Source organism: Prinia subflava, chromosome 27 (genome assembly GCF_021018805.1).
Source record: "Prinia subflava isolate CZ2003 ecotype Zambia chromosome 27, Cam_Psub_1.2, whole genome shotgun sequence".
NCBI classification, from domain to species: Eukaryota; Metazoa; Chordata; class Aves; order Passeriformes; family Cisticolidae; genus Prinia; species Prinia subflava.
The window spans coordinates 1,413,249-1,440,010 of NC_086273.1; the positions used below are offsets into that span (position 1 = coordinate 1,413,249).

General features: G+C 51.4%; 1 protein-coding gene and 1 pseudogene across 1 annotated transcript; one reads left to right on the forward strand and one right to left on the reverse strand.

Moving 5' to 3' along the window:
• Window positions 1-3,276: 3,276 nt before the first annotated feature.
• LOC134562307 (serine/threonine-protein kinase pim-1-like) lies at window positions 3,277-5,428 on the forward strand. Its single transcript, XM_063419692.1, has 5 exons — window positions 3,277-3,465; window positions 3,595-3,645; window positions 3,849-4,215; window positions 4,867-5,046; window positions 5,301-5,428. Exons 1-5 carry the CDS (start codon window positions 3,277-3,279, stop codon window positions 5,405-5,407), a joined length of 894 nt encoding a protein of 297 aa, XP_063275762.1. The 3' UTR covers window positions 5,408-5,428.
• Window positions 5,429-8,183: 2,755 nt separating this feature from the next.
• Window positions 8,184-9,157, reverse strand: LOC134562446 (olfactory receptor 14J1-like; annotated as a pseudogene).
• Window positions 9,158-26,762: the final 17,605 nt, after the last annotated feature.

The window sequence follows — 26,762 nt, forward strand, 5'->3', positions numbered from 1 at the left end:
TGACTTGAGTTGTGGGATAAGGATTTAACAATTAAAACTGTAAAGCAGGTATGTTTTATTTCCAGCTGGAACACACGGGGGATTTTCCACCATACCTGCATACCTGGTTGAGACAGGTTTAAGGGTTAAATACACTCAGATCCCACAAAACCATCCCTCCCTGCCCGCCCATTCCCTGCCCACTCTCCACCTCCTTGCACTTCATATTATAATTAGTCTCTGGTGCCACACCTCCTGGTAGTGGCTGGCTGGAGTCTTCTGATGAAGTAAGAGGTCTTCCTCAGTTGTTCACTGTTTGACCTCTGTCTCTGGGCAGAGGTGCACTAATGGTTTGGCTAATTGCAAGGTCAGTTTGTCCTGGCCAAAACCAGGAGCCTGATTCTTACTGGTTTCTTTAGCCACAGGTTCTGCTTTATCAGGTTTTCACAATACCTAAGTCTTGCTTTACTGAGTTTTCACAATATACACAACATACATCTTATCTCTGTGGCCTTTACCTGTCAACTAAATCCTCATGTGTTCCGTTACAAGTCGTGTTTCTGATTTTACACGGTTGCTAAATAAGCTGTAAATTTCTGCTTCCCCTCCATCTGCTTAAGCACATTAAATGCTTCTAAGATTCTGAATTTTAGATAAGTTTCCCATATCAAACTGGCCTATAATTACCAGGATCCTCCTTTCTACCCTTCTCGTGTAGGGGTCACACAACACATTGGCCAACCTCCAGTCCTCTGGAACCTCAGCAGTGAGCCAGGACTGTTGGTCAGTGATGGAGAGCAGCTTCACAAGCTCATCTGCCAGCTCCCTCCTCACCCTGGGCTGGATCCCATCTGGGCCCATGGATTATGAACATCCAAGGGGCTCAGCAGTTCTCTGACTGCCTCCTCCTGGAGAACAGGGGCACCATTCTGCTCCCTGACACCATCTACCAGCCCAGGAGGGAGCTGTCCTGAGGACAAGCCGTCTTCCCACTAAAGACTGAGGCAAAGAAGGCGTTAAGCACTTCTGCCTTCTCCTCATCTGCAGTTCCTAAGTTCCCTCCCACATCCAGTAGAGAACAAAGGTTGGTCTTACCCTTCCTTTTTGCTGTTAATATATTTGTAAAAACATTTTTATTATCCTTTACAAAAGTTGCCAAAATGACTTCAAACTGAGCTTTGGCCTCTCTGATTTCTTTTGCTACGTGCCCTTGCAACCCCCTTAAATGCTTTCTGAGAGACCTGACCCTCCTTCCTAAAATGATACATCCTCTTTTTATTCCTTACTTCCTTCAAAATCCCCTTGCCCATCCAGGCTGGACATTTGCCTTGTCAGCTCATCTTTCAGCACACAGGGACAGTCTGTTCCTCTGCCCTCAAGATCTCTGCCTTGAAGCACACCCACCTTTCCTGGACTCCTCTGTTTTTAAGGGCTGCTTCCCAAGGAACTCTGTGAAGAAATCTCCTAAATAGGCCAAAGTCTGCTCTCCAGAAGTCCAAAGTAAAAGTCTGATGTTCTTCCTGATTTCACCATGAAATTACAGAGATTGAGAACTCTGTAATTTCATGATCCCTGTGCCCCAAGCAGCCTCCAACCACCACATCTCCCACCAGCCCTTCTCTGTTTGCAAACAACAGGTCAAACATAGTCCCTCCCCTGGTGGCCTCACTCATCAGCTGTCACAAAAAGTTGTCCTCCATCCACTCCAAAACCTTCCTGGACTGCCTCTTTTCTGCTGTATTAAGTTCCCAGCAGATGTCTGCTAGGTTAAAGTCACCTACAAGAACAAGGGCTGGTGATCCTGAAACATTCTCCAGCTGCTTCTAGAAGAAGTTGTTCACCTCTTCTTCCTGCTTGGGTGGACGATAACAGACTCCCAGTAGGGACCCCTGGTAGCCCATCCTGTTTTCTTAGGGTAGAACAGGAACAATGAAAATCTTACCAATGGCACAACTCCCCAGCCCACAAGGGGAAAGGAAAGAAAATGTTGTCAAATTCTCAAAACCTTTCTCCTGCTTTGCTGCAAGACTCCTGCAGCACACATGGTGTGGAAAGTCAAGAGAAGCTGCATTGGTGGGATATCTTGTGACAGAAGCTGCAACTCATTCTCCAGGAAAGGTTACATGAAAGAGCAGACAGGAATGTGGAGAAGATTCTGGGAAAGCTGAAACAGCTTTTAGGAAATAAAATGAAAGTGGAAAGAAACAATCCAAGATGTTTTTCTCTGTTTATTTATGTGCTCCCCTTTTCCATCTTAAACTACTTCTCCATTTCATTATTCCAAGTGGATCTCACCTCTAAGATCCATGACTAGTCAAGTTTTAGACACTGTAAAATACCATGAACTACATCCAGTTTGCCTTGCCCTGTTTTTCTTGGAAAGCAGTGCTGGAGACACAAGTGCAGTGCTTGGGTCAGGTACAAATTCTGCATTCAGGGAATGTGCTGTGACAGTGTCTGACCCTCATCAGGGTCAATGCACAGCAGCAGCCAAGGGGATTCCTCTGTCACTGTGCAGGAGTCAAGACTCTGGGTCTTGGCTGAACACGGCCAAGTTCCCGTGTTTGGACAGGCTCAGGGGTTGCCCTGGGGAGCGCTGGGCTCAGCGCGAGGCCAAGGGGGCAACGGAAAAAACTGACACGGAAGCAAATGGCCCTGGGGCTTCAGTTGCAGCAGCAGCAGCGGCAGCAGCAGCAGCAGCAGCAAAGAAAAAAGCGGCTTTGCCGATCAACCCGTGCTTCCCCTCTCCCTCTCCCACAGTCCTGAAACCTCTTCCAGTCTCCCTTTCTCGGTGTCCCCTCCTTTCCCAGTGTCCCTCTCCTCTTCCAGGCTGGGCCATGTCCCTGACCCGCCCTCAGCCCCAAGCGGGGCTGCCCCGTCCCTGCCCCCGGGCATCTCACCGTGGTCTCGCCTTCGCCCAGCTCTGGCCGTCATGGCTGGGGCGCTGCTTGGCGGGCATCAGTGCCTGGGGCTGGGGTGGCATCGCCGCCCTTTGGCTGCGCCTGTGCCGAGCCTGGCCCCGACCCCGGCCCCAGCCCCGGCCCCGGCCCCAGCACCGGCCCCTGCTCCGGCCCCGGCCCCGGCCCCTGCCCTGGACCCGGCCCCGGCCCCGGCTCTGGCCCCTACCCCGGCTCTGGCCCCTACCCCCGCTCCTCCCAGGGCCCGCAGGGGACAAAGGCACTGCGGTCACTCCCGCCGCCTCCGCTGCGGCTTCCCCGGCCCGAGCTCCTCCGTTCGGCAGAGCGGCTGCCGGCCCTGAGCCGCCGCTGTCCCCTTGCCAGGAGCGAACCCCTGGGGATGCCAAGCCCAGGCCGCTCTGCCCCCTCAGGGGCCGTTCCTGGCCCCGGGCCGAGCGCTGACAGCCGCGTCTCGCCGGCAGGGAAGGCGCAGCAGCCCCTCCAGGAGCAGAACCGCCTGGGGTCACTGCTGGGCCGCGGCGGCTTCGGCAGCGTCTGGGCGGCCACACGGATCTCAGACCGTGCCCCGGTGAGTGGCGGGGCCGGTGGCCAGTGGACGAGGAAGGGGCAGAGGAGGAGGAGGAGGGTGGAGGAGAAGGAGGCTGGGGCTGGGAAGGGCAAGCAGTGAGCTCAGCCTGCTGCTCCCCTTGCCTTGCAGGTGGCCATCAAAAGGGTGCCACTGAACCGCATCCAGCACTGGGGCAAACTGGTGAGTGAGCGGGGCATCGGGAGAAGCCGGACCGTGCCAGGTGGGGATGAGCAGAGGCCTGGCAGGGTGGAAGCTGCCAGGACGCCTGGAGGGAGAGCGAGTGTGAGGCCAGTGAAGGGCGCAGAGCATCCCGGGCTGGCTGAGGGGTCCCCGACCCCTGGCACGGCCTCAGCCCCACTGACAGCATCGTGCTCCTCCCACAGCCCAACGGCACCAGCGCACCCCTGGAGATCGTGCTGCTGCACAAGGTCTCCACTGGCTTCCCTGGTGTCGTCCAGCTGCTGGAGTGGATGGAGCTCCCCAGCGACATCATCATCACCATGGAGCGCCCGGAGTGGTGTCAGGACCTCCAGCACTTCATTCGGGCACGGGGGTTCCTGAGCGAGGAGGTGGCGCGGGAGCTGTTCCGCCAGGTGCTGGAGGCCGTGCGGCACTGCACCAGCTGCGGGGTCCTGCACCGCGACATCAAACCAGAGAACATCCTGGTTGACCTGGCCACCGGGCAGGCCAAATTGATTGATTTTGGCTGTGGCACCTACCTGCAGGACACAGCCTACACACGCTTTGCAGGTGAGCCCTTGCCGGGGTGTTGTCCTTGTTCTAGACATCTCCTGGCCCAACATGTCACAGCACAGCCTGGGTGTGGCACTGGAGATTCTCCCTTTCCCTGCCAGTCATGGCACTACGTTTTCCGCCCAGTTGCCTTTGAGCAGGTGTGGGTGTGGGTTCTAGCAGCTTCCAGCCCTGCTGGCAGCCTTTGCCAGCAACTCTGCCCAGGACTGGGGCTGGGGCTGGGTCAGCCACTCTGACAGAAACACCCGTGGCTGTGGGTAGCAGAGAGTGGGGGAGCCAGAACCTGTGCACCAGACAGTTTGGTGTGCAGGTGAGAAAGGGCTTGGACTGCTGTGCTAGCCCTGTTTGCTTTGGGTTCATAATGTTTTTGGGGCAATGCAGACAGGGAGGAAGAAGACATGGTTTTATCCAGCCCTGAGTGGGGTTTTCCTTGTCATGGTTGGGTCTTGCCAGGGCTTCCCCTGCCCTCTTCCAACACCAGTGGCTTCTTTTCCAACCCCTAAGTTTGCACACAAGTCCCAGGTGCTGGCCAGAGGGCAGCAGGTCACACCACGTGCCTCTGGGGCAGCCCCCCCATGCCCAGGGATGCTGGGGCCAGGCTCTGGGAGCAGCAGCATCCCCCTGATGAAATCCATCTGTATTCCATAGGAACACCATCATACAGCCCCCCGGAATGGAACAACTGTGGCTGGTACTATGGACAGCCAGCTACCATCTGGTCCCTGGGCATCCTGCTGCACCAGATGGTCTGTGGGGAGCACCCTTTCAGGAGGGGCCACAGGATCAGCTGGGACCATCAGCTCTCGCTGCCACCACGGCTCTCTCAAGGTGGATCCTCCTCTCTGGGCATGGGGGGAATACCAGTGCTGGGAGACAGCAGTGGGCTCATGAGCATCCTGCTCTGGCAGCTGCTGAGGAGGTGGCACATGTCCTTCTGTCCTGCTCTCCTCCAAAACAGGGAATTCCTGGGAAGTTTAGGCCCAGCTCTGAGCACATCCAGCATGGCCTGGGCATGGGAACAGTGGGGCAAAGTGGACAGGAGCCTTCTCCAACTGACCGGCAGTTTCTGGTTTCTCCCCCAGAGTGCCAAGATGTCATCAGGTGGTGTTTATCCATTCATGATGTGGACAGGCCTTCAGTAGAAGACCTGTTCTGTCATCCTTGGATGCAGGATATTCATCTGCCATAGAAGAAGGGAGAGAGCCACAGGCACACTTTGATGCAGGGCTCTGGTAAGTTCCAGATCCATACAATCCTTGGCAATCAGAAGCAAAGAAACCCAGACGTTTTTGTCCTGCCTGTGTCACTGCACAGGGCTCATCAGATGGGAACACACAGCCCCTGTGCTGGAGCTGAGCTGCTCTGCCCAGCACTGCTGGCTGCCATCCCAGCTGGTTTGGTTTGTCCTGGGTCACTGCCAGCTGGGGCCCTGGGCAGAACACTGACAGCCTGATATCACCCCAGGGAAGGAGAAGGAGCCCCTGGAAAAGCTGTGCCAGGTGGGGCTGCTGCTGCTGGAGACAGCCAGGATGACATCAAGGATGACATCCTCTTCTTTGACCAGGCCACCACAAAGCTGAGAATCATGGACTTCGATTCTGGCACCTTCTTCAAAGCCAGGCTCCACAGCGAATTTGCAGATGAGTGCACACGCAGGGGGATGCTCCCAGATTTGGGCATGTCACAGCCTGGCTGGGAAACAAAGGTTTTTCTTTGCTGGGGTGGATGCATTTGATTTTTCAGTGGGCTGCCAAGCTGTTTTTTGTCAGGGCTGGGGCCATGGGCTGGGGTGGGTATGAAATGGGAGTGGGCTCCTGACCCTCCCAACAGCCCCCCGTATCCACTGTGCCTTTTCCCTCATTTCCCCTTTTAGTCTGTAGTCTATTTTTGTTAATTTGCTGTTTGTTTTTCTAAAGGAAGCGTTCTAGGTGGTGTCCAGTCTGGATCAGGAAGTGCTTGGGACCAGCCGTGCCGTGGATGGGCCGTGCCCTTGGAGAAGGCTGAGGACATCGTTTGGGAGCAGCTTTTCTTCCAGCGGCGGAGGGCGTCAGGTGGGTCCCGTCTTCTTGGCCTGGGTGGGATCAGAGCTTTTGGGAGATGGCAGCCAGCACAGGAGCATCCTGCTGTGGGCAGCTGCTGAGGAGGTGGATGTGCCACGGCTGGCTGCAGGCTGGGCACATGTCCTGCCCTCCTGCTCTGCTGCCAAGGGCAGCAATGATGGGCAGCTCTGGGCACCGCTCTGGGCACGGCCAGCATGGCCTGGGCACTGCGGGCACTGGGACAAGGGGGACAGGAGCCTTCAGCTGACAGGCGGGTTCTGGTTTCTCTCCTTGCAGCTGGGTTCTGCGGGTGCTGAGGCTGCTCTGGGCTCTGCCAGGGCTCTGCTGGAGCTCAGCCCCGGGCCAGAATCAGCCAAGGAAGAAATGGTGTGACCTGCAGCAGAGACTTGCTTGAGCATTTGGGAAATGCAGCTCAAGTTTGCAGAGTGTACATCTCCGAGAGAAAACATCACACCCTCCAAAAATAAACTTGTTCAATAACTTCTGAAATGAAATCAGTCTGGGATGACTCCAAATGACATTTTTCAGCTTGCCCAAGCTGTAGTTCAGCCATTCTCTGAACATTTCTCTCTCCCACCTGCTTTTAAATTTCACAACTGCTCCCTCCTTTCCCCCAGTGAGTTCCCAGCTTGTCACGGTGCCTTTAAGAGAACTCAGTCTCTCTGCCTGCCTCGGCTAGCTCAGACACCGCAGCAGGCTAAAGTGTACAGCTAGGCAAGTCACGCAAGCCTGCTGATCCCTGTGAGTTCTTGTCCTGAGAGGCTGTGTGAGGCGGTGAAGAATGCTGACAACGACGGAGAAGAAGAAGGGAGGAGCCAGTCCGGTAAAAACAACAGATTTATTTGGGGGTCCCACAGAACCTCCTTACCACCTGCTGGATGCTCAAACTGCCCCCGAGGCTCTTCTGATCTGTCGTTTTATACAGCAGTGAAATGGGGTGTGGTAAGGAGGTTACAACCAATAGGTTTCAACTAAAGAGGTGGTAGAAACATGGGGTGACATAACCGAAACCAATCAGGGACAACAGGGAGGGGTTTACACAGACTATGAGAAAAGATTGACAAATAACTGAATAGCTACATGACTTTGGGGAATTACAGGAGAATACCAACAGGCAAAAATGGGGTACAAGGAACATACCATTGTACAATCAACCTGCACAAACCTAATAAACCATGAACTTAATTCCACACCACCACAGATGATCCTGCTCCCCAAGGGACGTTCCTATGTTGTGATGCTGTTTGCCCCCAGTCTGCGCACGGCCACCCTGGGGCTGCTGACAGGGCTTTTCTGTGCTGAGCATTGGCCTGGCCGTGTTCTAGAGAGAGCCTTGGCAAGGAGCCTGCAGCCCCCAGGCCCTGGCCTGAGGCGTCAGCGCTGCCCCAGCAGTGCCCATGGCCTGTCCCTGCTGCAGCCCTGGCACTGCCACCCCCAGCCCTGTGCCCGGCCCCGAGAGCACTCAGGCCCTACAGCAACAGCAGGGCCAGGAGGGCAGCGGGGCAGGGCCACGGCAGCAGCACTGGCAACACCAAGTGCTGCTGCTGCTGGGCACAGCTGCTGTGCCAGCACTGATCTGCCCCAGCTCTGCACACAGACATTGCTGCTGCAGCCACACAGAAGGGAACAAAAGCAGGATCTCTGCAGAAAACTCTTCTGGGGAGATTCATTAGTTTCTTTAATGCCAGTGAGAGCACAGCTCCTGACTGACACAGTCTGGGGCAAAAGAAAAGGTGGAGAGACAAAAGATGAGAAAGGGCACAAATAATGACATTTCTTTGTGGACAATATTAAAAAACTAATATAAAGATGAATCTCCAAAATGAAACTAACAAGAAGTATCAAAGATTCCTTTTATTAAAAATGATTTGCAAAAAATTGGCCAGTGATTTAGTGTTTCTGAAATCATCCAGTGATCAGTCTCCACACTGCAGCCTTGAGCTCCTGGTTCCTCAGGCTGTAGATGAGGGGGTTCAGGGCTGGAGGCACCACCGAGTACAGAACTGACACAACCAGGTCCAGGGATGGGGAGAAGATGGAGCAGGGCTTCAGGTAGGCAAAAAACCCAGTGCTGATAAACAGGAAGACCACAGCCAGGTGAGGGAGGCAGGTGGAAAAGGCTTTGTGCCGTCCCTGCTCAGAGGGGATCCTCAGCACAGCCCTGAAGATCTGCACATAGGAGAAAACAATGAACACAAAACAACCAAATGATAAAAAGGCACTGAACACAATTAGTCAAACTTCCTTGAAGTAGGATTGTGAGCAGGAGAGCCTGAGGATATGTGGGATTTCACAGAAGAACTGGTCCAGGACATTTCCATGGCAGAGGGGCAGGGAAAATGTATTGGCCGTGTGCAGCAGAGCATTGAGAAAGGCACTGGCCCAGGCAGCTGCTGCCATGTGGGCACAAGCTCTGCTGCCCAGGAGGGTCTCGTAGTGCAGGGGTTTGCAGATGGACACGTAGCGGTCGTAGCACATGATGGTCAGGAGATAATACTCTGCTGAAATTAAAAATAAAAACAGAAATAGCTGAGCAACACATCCTGAGTCGGAGATGGTGCTGGTGTCCCAGAGGGAATTGTGCATGGCTTTGGGCACAGTGGTGAGGATGGAGCCCAGGTCGCTGAGGGCCAGGTTGAGCAGGAAGAAGAACATGGGGCTGTGCAGGAGGTGGCCGCAGGCTACGGCGCTGATGATGAGGCCGTTGGCCAGGAGGGCAGCCAGGGAGATGGCCAGGAAGAGGCAGAAGTGCAGGAGCTGCAGCTGCCGCGTGTGTGCCAATGGCAGCAGGAGGAAGTGGCTGATGGAGCTGCTGTTGGACATTTGCTGTCTCTGGCCATGGGGAGCTGTTCATGGAGAGAAGATCAGTGACAGGTTAGGAGAAACGTCTTTCAGCAAAATCAAAGCCTTTTCCCACTGACCTGTCTCCTGTAACACAGGGACATCCTTTTGATTTTCTAACAGATTTTCTTTCATTTCCAAGGCTGTATCTCTGACTGGTGCTGGCTGAGTGGGACTTCAGGTTCAGGGTAACTACACACAGGGTTTTTATAATTCTGCCTTGCTGTGCAGAAGTTGGAGGGGGACAGGGACGTGTTCTGGTTTTCCACTTTGAAACCTTGTAAACACAGAAGGCCCTATTAACATCTGGACTCCCAGTGTGAAGAACAGGAATGGTAAAGGCTCCTCCAAGTGTTCTAGAGTTTTTACACCTCCACTTCCATGTCTCCTGCTGACATATTTTTGGATGTCAGAAACTCTCAGCATTTCTGCTGCTGCCCACAGGGAGAAGTGAGGTCTCTAAGGGAAGGTAGTGAGTGGAGAGTGAGGAGAGGAGGTCTGTTACCCTATCCTGTTCCAGGATTCTCTGGGCTTCCAACTTTCCCAGACACAGGATGATCACCCTCCCATGTTTCCTTTAAAAACCATCCTGACACTGCTAAGAACAGATGGATCCACCCCAGTCCACCAAATGTCCATCCTCTTCTCAAGGGCTCAGCCCCACATTTGGACCCAAGGACACACAGGGCTCATTCCACCAACCCAACAGCTTTTTCTCCATCACAGAACTTCTGTGTCTCACTGTGGGGCTTTCAGATAACACAAAGATGCTACAGGACAGGTTTACATCCTGGAGGGAATCTCAAAGCTTGGAAGGGAATCTCGGGGAGACTTCCAAGTGTCCTAATGATGGCATTGGACTGATGGAGATGGAGCTCCTTCCCTGGCTGCACTGACAGCATTGCCCACAGCCAGGCACTGGGGACAGCGTCACCCTGGGCCAGCTGTGCCCCTTCCCAGAGCCCCCCAGTGCCGGGCAGCTGCTCCCAGCCCTGTGCTCTGCAGAGGGAACTGGGCCCAGGGCTGCAGAGCTGCCCCACGGCTCTGCTGCAGCTCTGCCTGCACAGGAGGGGCTTCACACCCTGGACCCCAGCCCTGAGGGCAGAGGCTTGGCTGGGGGACAGGAGGGAGGGGCCTTGTTCAAAGCGAGGGGCTGCCTCTGCCATAACATTTCTGGGTTTTGTTTTCTCTTATTGCCTGATCTTCTCTCTGCTTCCTGGAAATTTTCCTCCTGCAGGTGTTTCCCTGTGCCTGATCTCTCCCTGCCAGCACTCACAGACCCCAAATCTCTGTGCACTCTCCTTGGCCCTACAGAAAACTGGCTGGGGGCAGGTTCTGTTTGCAGCTTGCAGAAAGGGCAAGTCAGGCTAACCCTGATGAGTCCAGCAAAGGGGATGCTGGTGCTGTCCTTGGGCAGTGGAGTGGCAAAAAGTACTTCAGGAAACTCCTGTAGACTTACAGAGCATCCAAAGCTACAATTCAGGTCTCTCAGATACTTGGCAAAATTAATAATTTTATAATATTTTATCCTTTTCATTGCATGGGAGAAGGAAGCTGGAAACAATCTCAGTAAATTTCCTTGTCTTTATAAAAATCTTTATCTTGGAAATATTCTGGAAGTGAGCTGAAGCTCTTAGCTTGTCCTCTACACCAGAGATAGTCTGATTTGTATTTACAGAATCCATAGTCAGTGAGATGTTCCAGCTTGAGGAGATCACTGCAGGAGCTGCAGCTGTATTGTCCTGCAACCAGAGACTTCCTGTGTCAAGGGCTGGGAATGATTCTCCCCCAGTCACTTCTCAGCATCTTCCCAGCCCTGACTGATCTCATCTCTCTGTGCCTTTGTGATATGCCCGATGTGCCCGCAGGCAGTCTCCTCAGCCCTGCTGGGTCTCGTGACAGGTAAGAGAATTATAAAATAAAGGCCTCATAAGACCAGGCCTGCTCTGCTAAATTGCCAAAGTTAGCCTGTCACTTCTTCGAAGTAATTTGCAAGTTTCCATGTGAAACTATTTTGAGAAGGAAAAGTGCCCTTAACACCACAATCTGTTCTGAGGGTGAAAAACAAATGCACCAGTGTACACAATAAGATTTGGCCCATGAGAACCCACAAAGGAAAAATGTAAACATATATAGAGAGATAAAATTTGATAGACATACACAATAGCCCTTACAGACCAATGAACTGAGTTTCACTGTATTGCTGACCAATTAAGTTTAAGACAGCATCTTCTGATATTTCCTGTAAATATGAGCTTTGTGAATAAAGTTTGGAGCCTTCTGAATCTTACTGTGTCACTCTGTGTGTCGTGACTGTCTCAACAGCGACAGCTGGGCTGTGCACAGGAGCTGCTCCTGGGCAGAGCTGTCTCTCTGCAGCGCTGCTCTTGCCAGGAGCTGCCTCTGTGCCGGGAGCCCGGCCCAGCTCAGCAGCACAGACACAGCACCAGGACTTCTCCTGTGGGTTGGGGGCTTAGTCCCTGAACATCAGTCCCTGAGAGAGAGTTGAAGAAATCTCTCAAGAATTCAAAGTCAGAATCAAACTCCAATGTTTCTTGAGGTTTGAATGGGTCCCACAAAGAGACACAACTAAGAAAGTGTCCCCAGGTTCCAGTTAGAGCAGAACAGTGCAGGCAGTGATGACAGGTGGGGACAAACAAGGCAAAGGTGTCTCTGATGCTGAGCAAACCTGAATGTGTTTCAGGAATGTCAAGGGCCAAGGCCTGAGCCCTGTGAGGAACGAATTCCCAGTGGGTATGAGGGCTCAAAAAGCTGTCCATGTTCGCTGCTGTGGCCCTGGGAGGGGGGCAGGGCTGTGTCTCTAGAACACCAGCCGCGGGGCAGCCACAGCCACTCCGTGCGGCCCTGACTGGCGCAGCTGCTGCTGACGAGAACCATGGCCGGGCTCTGGGCAGAGTAAAAAGGGGAGGGGGGAGGGGGGGGCACTGGAACCCCCAGCGTTTCCCAGGAAAGGGAAAACCCCGGTTGAGAGGGGTTGGGCCATCCCTGTCCTAGCCCCCATAGCAAGACAGCCGAGACAGCCACTCCATCCCCCCAGAGGAAAATGCAGAGCACCCATTAGCATATTAAAAGAGTTTGTGAGCACTCAAAATGCAACCCCCTCCTCCCAATTTGTGCCATCACCCAGCCTTTTAGAAAAATGGGGGGGTTTCCTTTTTGCAGAGAACCCCATAGCTGGGGTGATGCTGCTGTTCCTAAGGAGCTGCTGACCCCCCTCCCGGCTAGGCTAGATGTAGCCCCACACCTCAGCAAATTTGAGGATGAGGGGAAGCTGCCCTGTGGCATTCTCCTACCTCATTAAAATGTGAAAAGCAGCGGCTCCTGTCTAGATTGCCCGGTCATTGTTCACTGTAACTACCTTTTTCATCTGGGATACCCTCTGCTTCGACCAGGAAAAATGCATATGTATTTGTTATTGTTTATTATGCAAATAAAACTGACCCTGTGAATCCTGGGAGAGTTTTTTTAGAGGAACTGCACCCCAAGATGAGAAGCTAGATGCATCAGAGGAGACTTAGATAGTGCCCTGACTGAGGAAGGAGTGGACGCACCCCCTGGTCTGGTTTGAAGATTCACCATGACCTATGAGGAGTCTGAATGGAATGGGAGCTGGCCAGCTCAACTCCCAGAGACAGAGGATGGGAAAGTCTTGATGTTTTTCCATGAACTTAAAGAGCTGATGTCTGTTACTTCGCACTCCAGTGACAGACGCTTCCAACGCTCTGCTTTCTGGTGGTTGACCAGAGAGAGCTTTTAGCTGTTCCCCTGGAGACAAGGACTCAGCACCTACTGCGGGCAGCCGAGTGAAGAACTGCAACAGTACCTGCTCCTTCAGATTGCCACAGCAGTGTGAAAAACTCCTGTTGGACTCTACAATTCAGCTGATGACTTTAATAAAGAGCTGATCACTTTAATTAAGAGCTGAATATTAATAAAGGCATATGCCCTGTTATTTTCAAGCCCCAGCCCCTGGCAAGGCAGATCCTGTCCCTCCCTCCTTGCTCAGGGCTCTTCCTGGGCCACTGGGATGTGGGGATGTGCAATGCCAAGGGCAGCACCATGGGGCGGCCCCTGCCAGGCTGCTGAGCAGGGACAAGGAGGCAATGAGGCCCCAGGCCTGCAAGGGTCACTTGTCTCCTCCTGATGCCTCAGGCCCAGGGCCAGCAGCCATGGCCCAAGGGCTGCAAGAGTTGGCTGTGTCAGGGCCTTTCAGCTGCTGCCCATGCCTGTGCCCTGTGCAGCCCAGGCTGTGCTACGGTGTCCATGCCCTGCGCCTCTGTCCCTGCAGGCTGTCGTCATCCCCCGGCTGCCCCACCTGGCTGGGCCCTTCCTTTGCTGACAGCTCTGCGTCCTGCCTGCCTCTGCCTGGGCACACAGAGCCTTGGGCTGCTCCAGACTCCTGCTGGGGGATGTGTGGCACCACAGCCCTGCCCTGGGAGGGAAATTCCTCTCTCCTTGTTTTCAGTTTGGACCTTCCTCACTGCCCTTTGTGGCATCTTTTCTTTCTCAAGCTGTGTCATACAGTGAGGAGAGCTCCATCATCTCTGAAACCACCATTCAAAGCCCTTTCAGGCTACTCCTGCACTGTCCTCAGTCCTCACACCACGGAGCCCAAAGCCCTCAGTCTCATGGATCATGTGCTTGAGGCCTCCAAATCCCACCTGGGGAGATTTTTGTGTCCTTTCAAGGTCTTTTCAGAATAAAACATTGTGGTCATATATAATCCAAAAAAACCACTAATTATGGTTTTTTAGTTGCAAATGAAGGGGCAATGTCTTTAAAATGGTCAAGGGTAAATTTAAGTTGGATATCAAGGAAGAAATATTTTATGATGAAGGTGACAAGACTGAGAAACAGGCTGTCCGTAGAAGTCGATGTCCCATTCCAAAAAGTGTTCAAGGTCAGGAGCTTTGAGCAATCTTGTCTAGCGGTAGTTGTGTAGTTGTGCCTTCCTCCAGCCAGGGGCTGCAGTAGATGATATTTTAGGGCCATTCAAATTTAAAAAAATAAAAAAAAAAAAAAAAAAAATTTCAAGGGAAGTTCTGACACATCTGCATGAAAGGCTCACCAAGGGGTCAATGGCAGAGCTTTCCAGCATGACCTTGCCAGTTCTTGCCAGAGCATGGGGGGTTCTGCATCAGCGTCTGAGATTCATGATGGAAATCCACAAAGGGCATTTGGGGAATGTGCAAGATTTCCCATGAGATGTTTAAGAAAGGACCCCAGGAAGAGAAAGGATGGAGGATTAAGGCCATTTGCTGAGGAAAAGGCATGAGAAAACAGAGAGAAAGAAGGCTAAGAGGAGTTCATAATGTTTAAACAGGGTTTACACTGTTGGCTGGTCAGGACACTGCTTTGGCAGTGCCCTACAGCTGATCCCCACAGCCTGTGGCATTTTCCTGAACACTCCGTTTTTAAGAAGTTTTTGGGGTGAGGCAGCTCTATGCTCTTGGTATAGATGAGATCCAAATGTCAGATACTGGAGTGGGGACCACAAATCATCAGGTCCTGTGTCCTTTGGGGCCCAGGCACTGGTGAGACTGGTGTGTGTGCACACAGCACTGGTGTGTGTGGGGCTGGATATGACCACCAGGGTACATCAAACCAGAGCAACCAGCGAGCAGCAGAGACCTGGGAGATGCTGTGAGATCAGCTCCTGCAGGGATCCGCATGGTCTGGGTGTCTCTGCAGATCTGCATCTCATCCTGCCATGGCAGAGCACACAAACAGCCCCTCCCTGTGTCTCTTTCTCCGCTGACTGTGCTTTGGCCTGGCCAGGAAACCTCCTGAGGTCCCTCCCAGGAGGAGTCCCTGTGCATTTCCCTCCCTCCCCCATGGCTCTCCCCTTCCTGATGCAGCAGCTGTGAGGCAGCAGAGCTGGGGCAGTGCAGGAATAGGGCTGGCTCTGGCAGGGGCCATGTCAACAGGAGGTGACAGCAAACATAGCTTGCAAAGGGGAAGTTTAGAAATGGTGACTTTGTTGTGTTTAGGAAGGGAAAGCTTGGCTGGAGCATGTGAGGAGGATGAAATACAAAGGATGTTTGGTGAAATAGGGAAGTGTTCAGCCTGGCGATGAAGAAAGATTTTTACCCAGCTGCAGGGCTGGTGCAGAGCAGGGTGGCCATAAGCCCAGCTGGCCTCCCTGTGTGCCAAGGCTGGTTTGGTTGTGTAACAGAGGTGCCCCAGAATCAGAGCCCAGGTAGGGCCTCTCCCACCCTCCTCACCCTTCACCTCCCCAGGGATGGGATCCCTGTTGTGTGGGTTCTCTGATGTGCTGGGTGACCTCACAACACTTCTGGCCACAATGTCTGCTGAGGGCAGGCCAGGCTGCTGCAGCAATCACCATTCCAGCCATGTCCCCTAGGCCTGGCTCTCTCCCTTCCTCTGCCCCTGTCTTGTCTCTGCTGGGATGAGCATTTTTGTGATTAATATCTTGTTATGGGGCAAATTGCTTCCCAGTCAGGCTCCTGGAGCAGAAGTGGCTTCACAAGCAACATGTGAAAACTGAAAGACAAAGAGCAAATGGGACATTAGAGCAGGATGTGGTTGGAAAGGAGCTGTGTGGTCATGGGGCAGCACTTTTCTGGGGCCATTGTGGAGCACAATGGGTTGGATAACAACAGATCTGCCCAGAGCAGGTTGGCAACAAATTTGATCTGAGCATTTGCTGTATTAGGTTCAGAGCCCCTGGGCACAATGTTGTTTGGTCTGCTCATGTGGGTGTGGGAGCTCATCCTGTGCATATTCCCATCTGTGTTCCTCTCAGGGATCTTTTTCAGAGCAGGGAGAGGGATCAGGATTGCTCTGTTGTTGTACTGTGGGGTATCAGTTTATGATGTGAGAACACCAAGGGCACTGAGGGTCATTTGGGATGTGTATTCAGTGCTGCTCTCCTGCCCTTGCTTTGGCTGCTGCCTCTGGGACTCCAGTAACAATCGTACCCAGCCTGTGAGGTCTCGGGTGGATTTTTCCTGAGAAATACGGGCTTAGAGTCTTTTTTCCTCTGAATGCCTGTGCCAGAAGCAGAAGCAAGACTGAGAAGTCGCGAGCTCAGGTTTTTCCAGGTTGTTTATTGTCCTTTATCTCTAGATTTGTTCTGTGCCCAGCAAAGGTACTTGCTGTGACAAGAGCATGAGGTGACTCTCCCCCAGGTCGGGCGCACTGGACCTTTTTGTACCCTTTCTCTGACCCAACCATTATCCACAACGTATTCCTTATTTACAGTCTATTACCAATACCTGCTACCTATACTAAACATGTCACTTCTGTTCTACACCAATCCCTTGTGACCTACCACAGCAGAAGATGGGGGACAAGAACAAGAAGGAAGAAGAACAGGGCCACACCCTGATTCTTCCATCTTGCCTTCCCCATTAGCACACGGTGATAAACTAACTATTATTTATATCAAACTCTTGGGGTCTGTAAATCTTTGTGCAATGCTGATAATTTTCCCCATAGACTCAGATCAAAGACAGTGTACCTTTGGGCCCTGTATCATGGTCTCAGACCCCTCTGCCAGGGTCCCAAACCCCTCTGTCGGGGTCTTGGACCATCCAGGGCAGCCAGAGGGATGCCCTGGACTCTGACAGTGGGGGAACAGGGGAGGATGATTTTCCCCTGCCTTTCACCCCCTTTTCCTCCTTCAGGCCTGGTACAACTTTTGAGAATTTTGATTTTCCTTTGGGTGTTAAGGAAACTCTTTTCTTGCTGCTGAGTCTGCCAGCTCTCCCCAGTGTGGTCCACACCACGTTTAAAGTCAGAACAGAGATTTCTAGAAAGGTCATTCAGAGATCTGCCCTGAGGGTGGATAGTCATGAGTGGCATGGAATGTGGGAGGACAAGGGCCAGTATTTGGAGGACTCCTTTCCTCCAGTGGTTTAGAAGTTCACCCCTGAACAGTTACAGGACCCAGCTGAAGTGATAAAATACGTGAAGGAAAAATGCCACAGCAGCTCCAGAGAGATGAGAAGTGATGCAACCTGCTGGGCCCTGGCTGCTGGTTCTGGGACACTGCTGGTCACTGGACAGCACCTTCAAGGGGAGGAGATGGAAAGCAGAGCAGTTGCTGCTATAAAGAAGAAATCCAAGACCAAATTAGCACCAATCCTTTAGTGAGGGAGGAAGAGAAAAGCAGGTCTCTCACAACAGGAGGAAGAGTCAGGGCCAGAGACAACCATTCAATCCCTGTGCTCAGGTGAGCTGCGAGATGTGTGAAAAGACTTCAGCTGCAAGTTGGAAGAGTCCCTTGGTGACCCTGTTGCTCTGTGCTGGGACATCGCAGCTCCAATGTGGAACTGGATGTCAGTGAAGCCAAACAACTCTGATCCCTGTCCCAGGATTTGGGCATTGACCAGGTGTAAGGACCTGATAACAAGAAAAATACCTCAAAAATTGCTTTGTCATTGTGTCTGCTTATCGTAATGTCTTTGAACACCTGGAGACTAGGTCCCCCATGTCTCCCTTGTCCCCCATCCAACATCCTCCAAGTACCCTCTCCATGTCCCCCATTTCATGTCCCCCATCCCCCACATCCCTTTGTGTCCCTCATCCCATTCCCTCATATCCCCCATGTTCCCCATTTCATGTCCCCATCCTGTGGCCCCCATTCCATGTCCCATCTCCCATGTCCCTCTTGTCCTCCATCCCTTGTCTTCCATCTCCCATCCCCCACATCCCCCCTGTCCCTGTTCCATGTGCCTCATCCCACATCCTCCATATCATGTCCTCCATTCCATGTCCCATCCCATTGGTCCCACACCCTCCACGTCCCCCACCCTATGTTCCCCATTCCATACTCCATCCCTCCTCCCTGCCCCAGCCCCTGTCCCCATATCCACCCCTGTCCCCGTGGTGTCACCACGTCATAGAGGCCCCACCAAAGTCACAGTGCCACCAGCAGCATCAGTGAGCATCCTAGGGGACACAGCAGGAGCTAGTATGGTGTTGGGACATCCCAGACCCCATATCTCAATTCCGCATCCTCATCTCACATCCTGATCCCAAATCCCAAGGGAGTGCAGAATGAGCTCCCACCCTCCCACTGCCAGAAGGACCAAGGTGAAGCTCTGGGGGAGGACAGAAGTGGCTTCAACCACCACTCCTGAAGGTACTAGCACTCCCTGGATCGCCATGAGTGTCAGAATTTGTTGGGATCCTGACTCAGTTTTTCTCAATTTCCAGAGTGGAAGAAAATTTGGGATGCAGTGGCCAACTTCATCCTGGAACAGCTCCTGCTGCGGAACAAGGTCACCCCAATTCCCCTGCCATGTCCCCTCCTGGAGGTCAAGACACCTCTGGTTCATTCCAAAATCCCAAAGTTCCTCTTCCAGGGGGTTTGGATCCCAAAATCCTGAAACTCCTCTTGCAGGGGGTGCAGATCCCAAAATCCCACTTTCAGGGAACATGTATCCCAAAATCCTGAAATTCCACTTCCGGAGGGGAGCAGATCCCGAAATCCCCAAATTCTGCTTGCAGAGGGTGCAGATCCCAAGGTCCCAGTATTCCAAGTTCCACGGGGTGCAGACCCCAAAATCCCAAATTCCCATTTCAAATTACTGAAATTCTGCTTCCAGGGTGAAGCAGATCCCCAAATCCCCAAAATTCTGGTTGCAGGGGGTGCGAATCCCAACCTTTGGTGCCCTGGATGTGGTGCCCTGGCGGGTGAAGGTTGGGGACATGGAGGTGACAACACGGAGGCCAATTTTTTGCCTGGCCAGGAATTTGGTCCGGAGACACAATTTGATGGATGACTGCAAATTCTGGCGTGGTAGGACCATGGGGATTCTGAGGTGGACATGGATGGAGGGGGAGGGTTGAGGGAGGGAGTGGAAGATGGGGAGTTGAAAGGTGTGAGAGGAAACTAAAAAAATATGAGTATACCCTAAAGGTCTATGAGGAGATCCCAGAAACCACAAGGAGACCCCCAAACAACACAAGATCCCAAATATCATAAGCAGAACTCCCCCAAAAAACCAAGAGGAGATCCCAAAAAAATCCATTATGAGCCCCCAAAACCCACGAGGACACCCTAAAAAGCCCCATAAAAACAATCCAAAAATCTCAAGGATACCCTAAAAAACTGTGAGGAGACCCAAAAATACATTACAAGACCTCAGAAAAAGCCTGTGACAAGACCCAAAAAAAACATGAGACCTGAAAAAACCATAAGAAGACCCCAAAACCACAAGGAGATCCCATAAAACAATGAGGAGATCTCCCAAAAGACAGAGATACCCCATAACACCATAAGAAGTCCTCATAAAACTCATAAAATGAGAAGATGACCCAAAAAATCACAAGAAGACCCCAAAACCCACAAGAAGACCCCCGAAACCCATGAGAAGAATCCCTAAAACCCATGAGGAGACCCAAAAAAAACCTGCAAGGAGATGACCAAATTCACAAGGGGAACCCCCCAAAACATGGGGATACCCTAAACCCCTCCGTGATAAGACCCCAGAAAACCCCACAAGAAGTCTTCAAAAATCACAAGACCCTAAACTCATGAGGAGTCCCGAGAAATTTTGTGGAGACCCTAAACACCCCTATAAGACCCCAGAACTCACAAGGAGACCTCAGAAAAGCATGAGGAGACCCCCAAAATCATGAGGAGACCCAAAAAATGCACAGTAAGATCACAAAAAATTGAGAAAACCTAAAAACAACCACAAGGAAACTCCCAAAAAACACAGGAAGACCCCAAAAATCACGAGCAGACCCAAAAGTAGCATCAGATGACTTTTACACCCATGAGGATACCCCAAAAATCATGAGGACAACCAAAAAAGCACATAAATCAAGCAAGACCCCATAAATCACTGAGGAGACCCCAAAAAATGCAGGGACACCTCATAAAACCATGAGAAGACCCCAAAACCCATGAGAAGATCCTACGAAATGAAGAGAATACCCAAAAAACCCTATGAGAAGACCCCATAGAAACAAGAGAAAACCTCAAAACCCCAAAAGGATCCCACCCCCCCTCAAAAAAAACCACATGAGAAGGCTCCAAAACCCCTAAGGAGATGCCAAAAAACCTCAAAAATTAAGTAGATACCAAAAAACCCCCATGAGAATATTCCATAAACCCACAAACAGACCTCAAAAACTACAAGGAGTCAAAAAAAAACCCCCACAAGACCCAAAATCACCCTGAGAAGATGCTAAAACATCCTGAGAAATTTCAAAAAAAACATGAGAGGAGCCCAATAGCCATAAGGAGACCCCATAAAACCTTGAGAAACCCCCAAAACCCCACCAGAAAACCCCAAACCTCCAGAGGATACTCCAAATTGCCCCATCTTCCATGTCCTTCCAGGCAACCTGGATCCACTCCAGACGTTTGCAGTGGCAACAGTGATGGGACTGCCCCGGCACAGGGTGGAGGGCGCCCTCCAGGCCACCATGTCCCTCCTGTCGCGGTGCTTGGGGACAGGTGAGGACGTGGCCCTGGTCCTGAGGGACATTGGAGTCGTGCTGGTGGAGCAGCGCAAGGTCCAGATGAGGTTCTACCATAACTTCCTGGAGGCAGTGTCCGGGAAGGAGAACCTGGAAAAGGGTGTCTTCGAGGTGAGGGAGTTGAGAGGATGGGGGCAGTGGAGCAGGGTGATCCTTTGAAATTACCTCATCCATGGGGAGAAGGTCCCACCATCTTTGGGATTCTCAAGTCCCTTGGCCATGTTGAAGAGATCCCACAATTTTTGGGAACCCTTAACATTTCCTCATCCACATGGAGAAGGTCTCAATGTCTTTGAGGTCCTCTTTGGGCTTCTCCAAGGCTGAATTCCTCATCCATGAGGAGAAAATCCCAGCATTTTTGGTCTCCTTCAATAGCTGAGTTCCTCATCCACATTGAGAAGGTTCCACTATCTTTGGGGTCTCTGAGTCCCTTGGTCACGTTGAGGAGATTCCACCTTCTTTGGGCTCCTCCCACATTCCTTCATCCATGTTAAGGAGGTCCCATCATCTTTGGGGTCCTCTTTGATCTCCTACAATGCTGAGTTCCTAATATTTGGGGTCTTCCACCACTGACATCCTCATCCATGATAGGAAACTCCGGCCATCTTGGCACTCCTCCAGTGCTGATCTTCTCATCCATGAGAAGGTCCCACTGTCTTTGGGGTCTTCTAACATTGAGTTCCTCATCCCCATGGAGAATGTCCTATCCCGGTTCTCTTCTGCTGCAGATCCAGGAGCTCCTGGACATGGTGGTGCCTCAGGGAGTCCCAGTGGCTGCTCTGACCTCATTTGGCTCTGTCATCGTCTTCCCTGAGTGCGTCCAGGGGTGATCCTGAGGCTCTGGGATGGGACGGGAAAAGGGTCCAACCCAACCCACTCCAGGACTCCTTGGATTTAGAGGGCCTGGAATTCTGCCCTGGGAGGGTCTGAGGGATGGTAGATTTGGGGAAAATTTGTGGATTTTGGGAAAATGTGGGTGATTACAGGGAAATGGGGCATTTGGGGAAAATATGGTGGATTTGGAGGAAAGTAAGGAGGATTTGGAGGAAACCATGGCAGATTTAGGAAACTGGGGTTAACTTGGGGGGAAAAGAGGGATTTGGGGAAAAAAAAGATGGATTTGGGAAAGTCATGGTGGGTTTGGGAAAATGTGGTGGATTTGGGGAAAATGCGGATGATTACAGGGAAATGGGAGATTTGGGAAAAATATGGTGGACTTGGGAAAATGTGGTGGAATTGGGAAAAACATGATTTGGGAAACAAAGGCTGGATTTAGAGAAAATGGTGATTTGGGGAAAAACAAATATATTAAAGAAAATGTGTTGGATTTGGAGGAAAGCAAGGTAGATTTGGAAAAAATATGGTGGATTTGGAAAAAAAGAAGGCAGATTAAGGAATATGAGGTGAATGGAGTGGAAAATGTCATGGATTTGGGGGAAACTGTGGTTATTCCAGGGCGATCATGGTATTCCCCCCCAGGTTCAAGAGGGAAATGGTCCAGGCACCGCTTCCAAGGGCGCTGCTGCTCCAGAGCCTCCAGAACCTCTCCAATGAGATCCCACATCCTGGGAGGGAGTTTGGGCCACAGATCAGGAAAGAAGGGAAAGGCAAGAAAATTGGGAGAGACAGAAAAGGTAAAATTAAAAAAAAAAAGGCTGGGGGGGGTGTTGCATTCCATGGCAACAGTGATCATCATGTCCAGAGATACAGCCACCGGCAGGGAAATAGATGAGACAAGCCTCTTTTTGGTTAAGCAAGAGGATCCATTTTTATTTTCCCCCCGGACTGGGGAGGGGGAGGAATGAGTGGGAGGGAAGAATGGAAGGAGGAATGGAAGGGGCAGAAAAATGGAAGGGGCAGCAGGGGCCAAGTTGTGGGGGTTTATAGGGTGTTGAAGGGGCAAAGTTTTAGGGTTTGGGTCAAAGGAGGGGTGTCATGGGTTTGCACTAGCCAGATGCTAATGCAGCCATGAATATATGTTTTTCTTAACAACTACTGTGGGATGTGATCAAGAACAGAGCAGAGCAGGCCTAAAACTTGAAAACAGAAAAAAAAGTTTATTAAATTACACAAGAACAGAAATAGAAAAGAAAAAAACCTGAAACACACACACAAAAAAAAAAAGAAATGAAAACTTCTCAGAACATTTCTTCTCCTCCCTCAATTTCCACCCCTTACACGTTACCCTCCATAGACTAAAACCTTGGGTTTTAAATCAAACAATCACCACTCAAAAAAAAAATTAATCTTCAATTCAGCAAGGGAGAGAGAGGAGTCTCTCTCACACCACAGACTGCACCCTAGAAAACACAGGTCCACCCCTTATGTGTTTCTACGGCACCCATGGCACCATCTGGAGAAGTCTGCCGTGGTGACACTCTCTTTTCCATGTCCAGTGCTGTCACCACTGTCCATGGGCCAGAGCTGCATATAGGGCTCTTTTAAGGATGCTTGCATGCCAAGCTCTCCCCATCTTTCCCCTGGGGCCAAGGGTTTCCAGGAACAGAGATTTTCTCTTCTCTATTCTCTCCACTCTTACAGTGTCAGTCACTGCAGCAAAGTCGAACTGGTTGCATCCACCTAAATGCAGTTTATGTCCAAAGGGACTCAAGTTCAGTCTATGGCTAACATTATGCAAGAAAAGTCCAGCCTAAAAGCCATTCCTCTTCATCACTGCCCATCTGGGATTCCTTTCATCTTCCTTTGTCATCTCAGTCCCAGGCTGTCTCTCTCTCTCTTCTTACAAACCACCAGCCACAAGAATCAATGTCTAGAAAAGTTTTCTTCTGCCAAGAAAGGGTTAAGAGTTCCTGGCTCCCAGCAGGGTCGCGGACTCAAGACATTTCTACACAGCCAGGAACTTTTCTCTTCTCTCCCCCCCTGCTCTTTCTTTGCTGCCTGCTGCTGCCAATATCCAAAGCTCTGAAGCAGCAGAGCTCTCTCCTGGGTGGGGGGGCGCGGAATGGGGACGGAGGGCACCCCCACAGTCCTCCACCCTTCCACCTTGAAGAGGCCCCACATGGCTTTTCCCCTCCCCTCCATCACCCAGCCCCGCGAGCTGGGGGGGAAGGGGAGAGATGTGTGTTCATCTCGTCACTGGAAACAAAAAGAGGGCTACTCCCTCTGAAGTCCTTGCTTTTAACTCCTTGTGTTCTCAGAGGCGTGTCCAACTCCACAGTGGCCAATTCAGGTGTCAGCACAAAACCTGACCACTGATTGGTTTGCCCACAACTTCCTAGAAAACTTACTTCCTCCCCCCCCCGGCCAGGACAAGGGGTTAACACAAGGAGAGTAAGATCAGATTTCAGCCTCCTAGAAAAGGGGGGATTCCACAGGGGGGGATGCAAAGAAATAGGAAAAAAGAAAAAAAAAAAAGGTGGAATAGGAAAAACCGGAGAAATGGGAATTAATTGGGATAATAAAGTAAAAGAATGGGGGAAAGAAATAGGGAGAAATTAAGGAAAGAGGGAAAATAGCAAAAATGGGGAAAATGGGAGTTTTGGAGGATAATAAAGCAAATAAATGGAAGAAAGAAAAGAAATTGGGGAAAAAAATCAAGGAAAAAGGGAAAAAATGGGGGAAAAGGCCGAGGGGGAATGAGAGTAAAAAGGCAAAGAAATGAGGGAGATGCAAAGAAATGGATAAAAATGGGAAAGAAAAGGGGGAAAAGCAAAGGAATGGGGAAAGAAGAGAAATGTGAGGAAAAGGGGAAGAAATGTGGGGAAAAGAGGGGAAGAAATATGGGGGGAAAGGGAAGAAATAGGACAAGTGATGTGACCTCTGACTTGACCTCTCCTTCTCTGTTCAAGAGGCAGCTTCTGGAATATCAGGAGCAGAGGAACAACCTGATGAAGGGATTCCAAAAAGCAAGAAAACCCAGGAGAGGAACGGGAAGGAGAGGAAGTCAGAAACAGAACAGGGGAAGAAGGAGAAAGAGTCAAGAAAGCCAGAAACAAAACTGGGGGAAAATACGTCAGAAACTGAATTGGAGGGGAAGGAAAAATTGGGAAAGTCAGAAACTGAACTGGGGAAAAAGAAGTCAGAAACTGAATTAGGGAGGAAGGAGGAATCAGTAAGGTCAGAAACTGATTTGGGGAAAAAGAAGTTGGAAAAGTCTGAATCCAAAGGGATGAAGGAAAAGCCAGAAAAATCGGAAAACTTGGAAAAGTTGGAAACTAAGAGGAGGAAGAAGTCAGAAAAGTCCGAATCCAAAGGGATGAAGGAAAAGCCAGAAAAGTCAGAAAAGCCAGAAAAGCTGGAAAAGTCAGAAAAATCAGAAAAGTCGGAAAAGTTGGAAAAGTTGGAAAAGTTGGAAAAGTTGGAAATTAAGGGGAGGAAGAAGTCGGAAAAGTCTCCAAACAGGTGAGGCTGAAGGCTTGGGGACAACCTGGTGTCCCCCAGCTCAGGATGACCTTTCTCATTGGATTCTTCCAGGGATCATCCCAAGATTACAAAGGCCAGACAGCACCGGGACTGCTCGGGGCACTGGCGCCAAATGCGCACAGCCAAAGCTCCGCGCCCCAGAGGAGAAAGAGGAGAAGGAGACAGAGAAGAGGTGAAGAAGAAGGAGAAATCCAAGCGGATCCATCTTCAGGATCCCTGGAGCTTCCAAACACCGGTGATTGCAGTGCTGTCAACATCCAGCTCTGGCTCCAGCATTCCTGAGGATCCCGATCCCAAGGAGCCCCTGCCCAGCCCTTTGAGGCCAAAGACGATGAAGACAAGCATTGAGAACTTCTGGCCAGTGCTGGACACATCTCTGGAGTAGCTGGAAATCTCTGAGAATCTCTGTGAATCTCCAGCAACCATCAATAAATGCCTCTGGTTTGGGGTAGTTGAGGGACGACTGCAAGGATCTTCCTTTCCTCAAGGATCCATTGGGATCTTCCCAGTGTTCACACAGAATATGCCCTTTTTGCCCAAATCCTGTTGGATCCAAGTCCAAATCCCATTGGATCCAACCCAAAATCCCAATGGATACAATGCAAAATCCCACTGACCCCAACCCTGTCTTGTTTATCAGGGTATCCCATGGCCATTTGTGCCAGGAATTGTCACTGTGTCCCCCAGAGCCCCCACAGCTTGGAGGATATCAGTGGAGGTATGAGCTCATCTGGGACCCTGCAAGAGGGGAGCCAAAGCTGCCCCTTCCATTCAGGATTGAGGAGCGGCCACGTGGGTGATGGAGTGAGTGGCGCTGCTCAGGGTATTGCTGCCCTAGGGTTTTCAGCACTGCCACCCAAGCCTCCCTCCTCCTCCTCCCTGCTCCCTGCTCTCTGCTGCTCGGTCTCAGGGTTGTAGTTTTCCTGAGATTCTCCCTGGGGTTGCTGGCCCCAAGGTAATAAGGGTCTCCCAAGGTTGCTGTTCCCTAGGAGTTTCCCCTGGGTTGCTGTTCCCAGGGGTAATAAGGTTTTCAGTCTTCTCTTTGCCCTAAGTGTTACACACCAGAGGTAGAGACAACAAACTGAGTCCGCCGGTGCACATTTCCAAGGCCGTTTATTCTTCATTATCTCAGTCCTTTTTCAGCTCTGCCAAACACTTCCCTGGCAGGGTACCTTATCTTAGTTCTTTCTCTGCTCTGCAAGGTGTCTCCGCAGAGCAGGACACGCGGCGGACTGGACGGATCAGAGAGCCCCACACCTTATGTACGGTACCCCTGACCCAACCACTGTCCGAGATGTATTTTTTATTTACAAAATTTTACCAATACCTACAACCTATGCTAACATGTCAGTTCTACTCTAAACCAATCTCTAAAACCCAACTCAGCACAAGATGGGGGACGAGAACTAGAATAAGGAAGACAGGGGCCACTCCCCAATTCCTCCATCTTGTCTCTTCAGCCCCATATGCTAAGAATCCTAATTTCTATATTTATATTCTATAATAAACCATCCACTACTTATTTTAAATTCTTAGGATTTGTGATTCTTCCTGCATGTGAGTGTTCACTCCCATGGACAGGGATCAGAGGCAGTGTCCTCCTGGGACCTGTGTGGGTCTAACTGAGCCCCCTGTACAGATCCCAGACCCCCCTGTCCGGTCTCCAAACCCTCCAGGGTGGCCAGAGGGATGTTCTAGACTCCGACAACCCGGGAGCCCAGAGCCAGCGCATGCGGTGCCACCCACGGCCAGGGCCATTCCCATCAGGTCCTTTTCTCC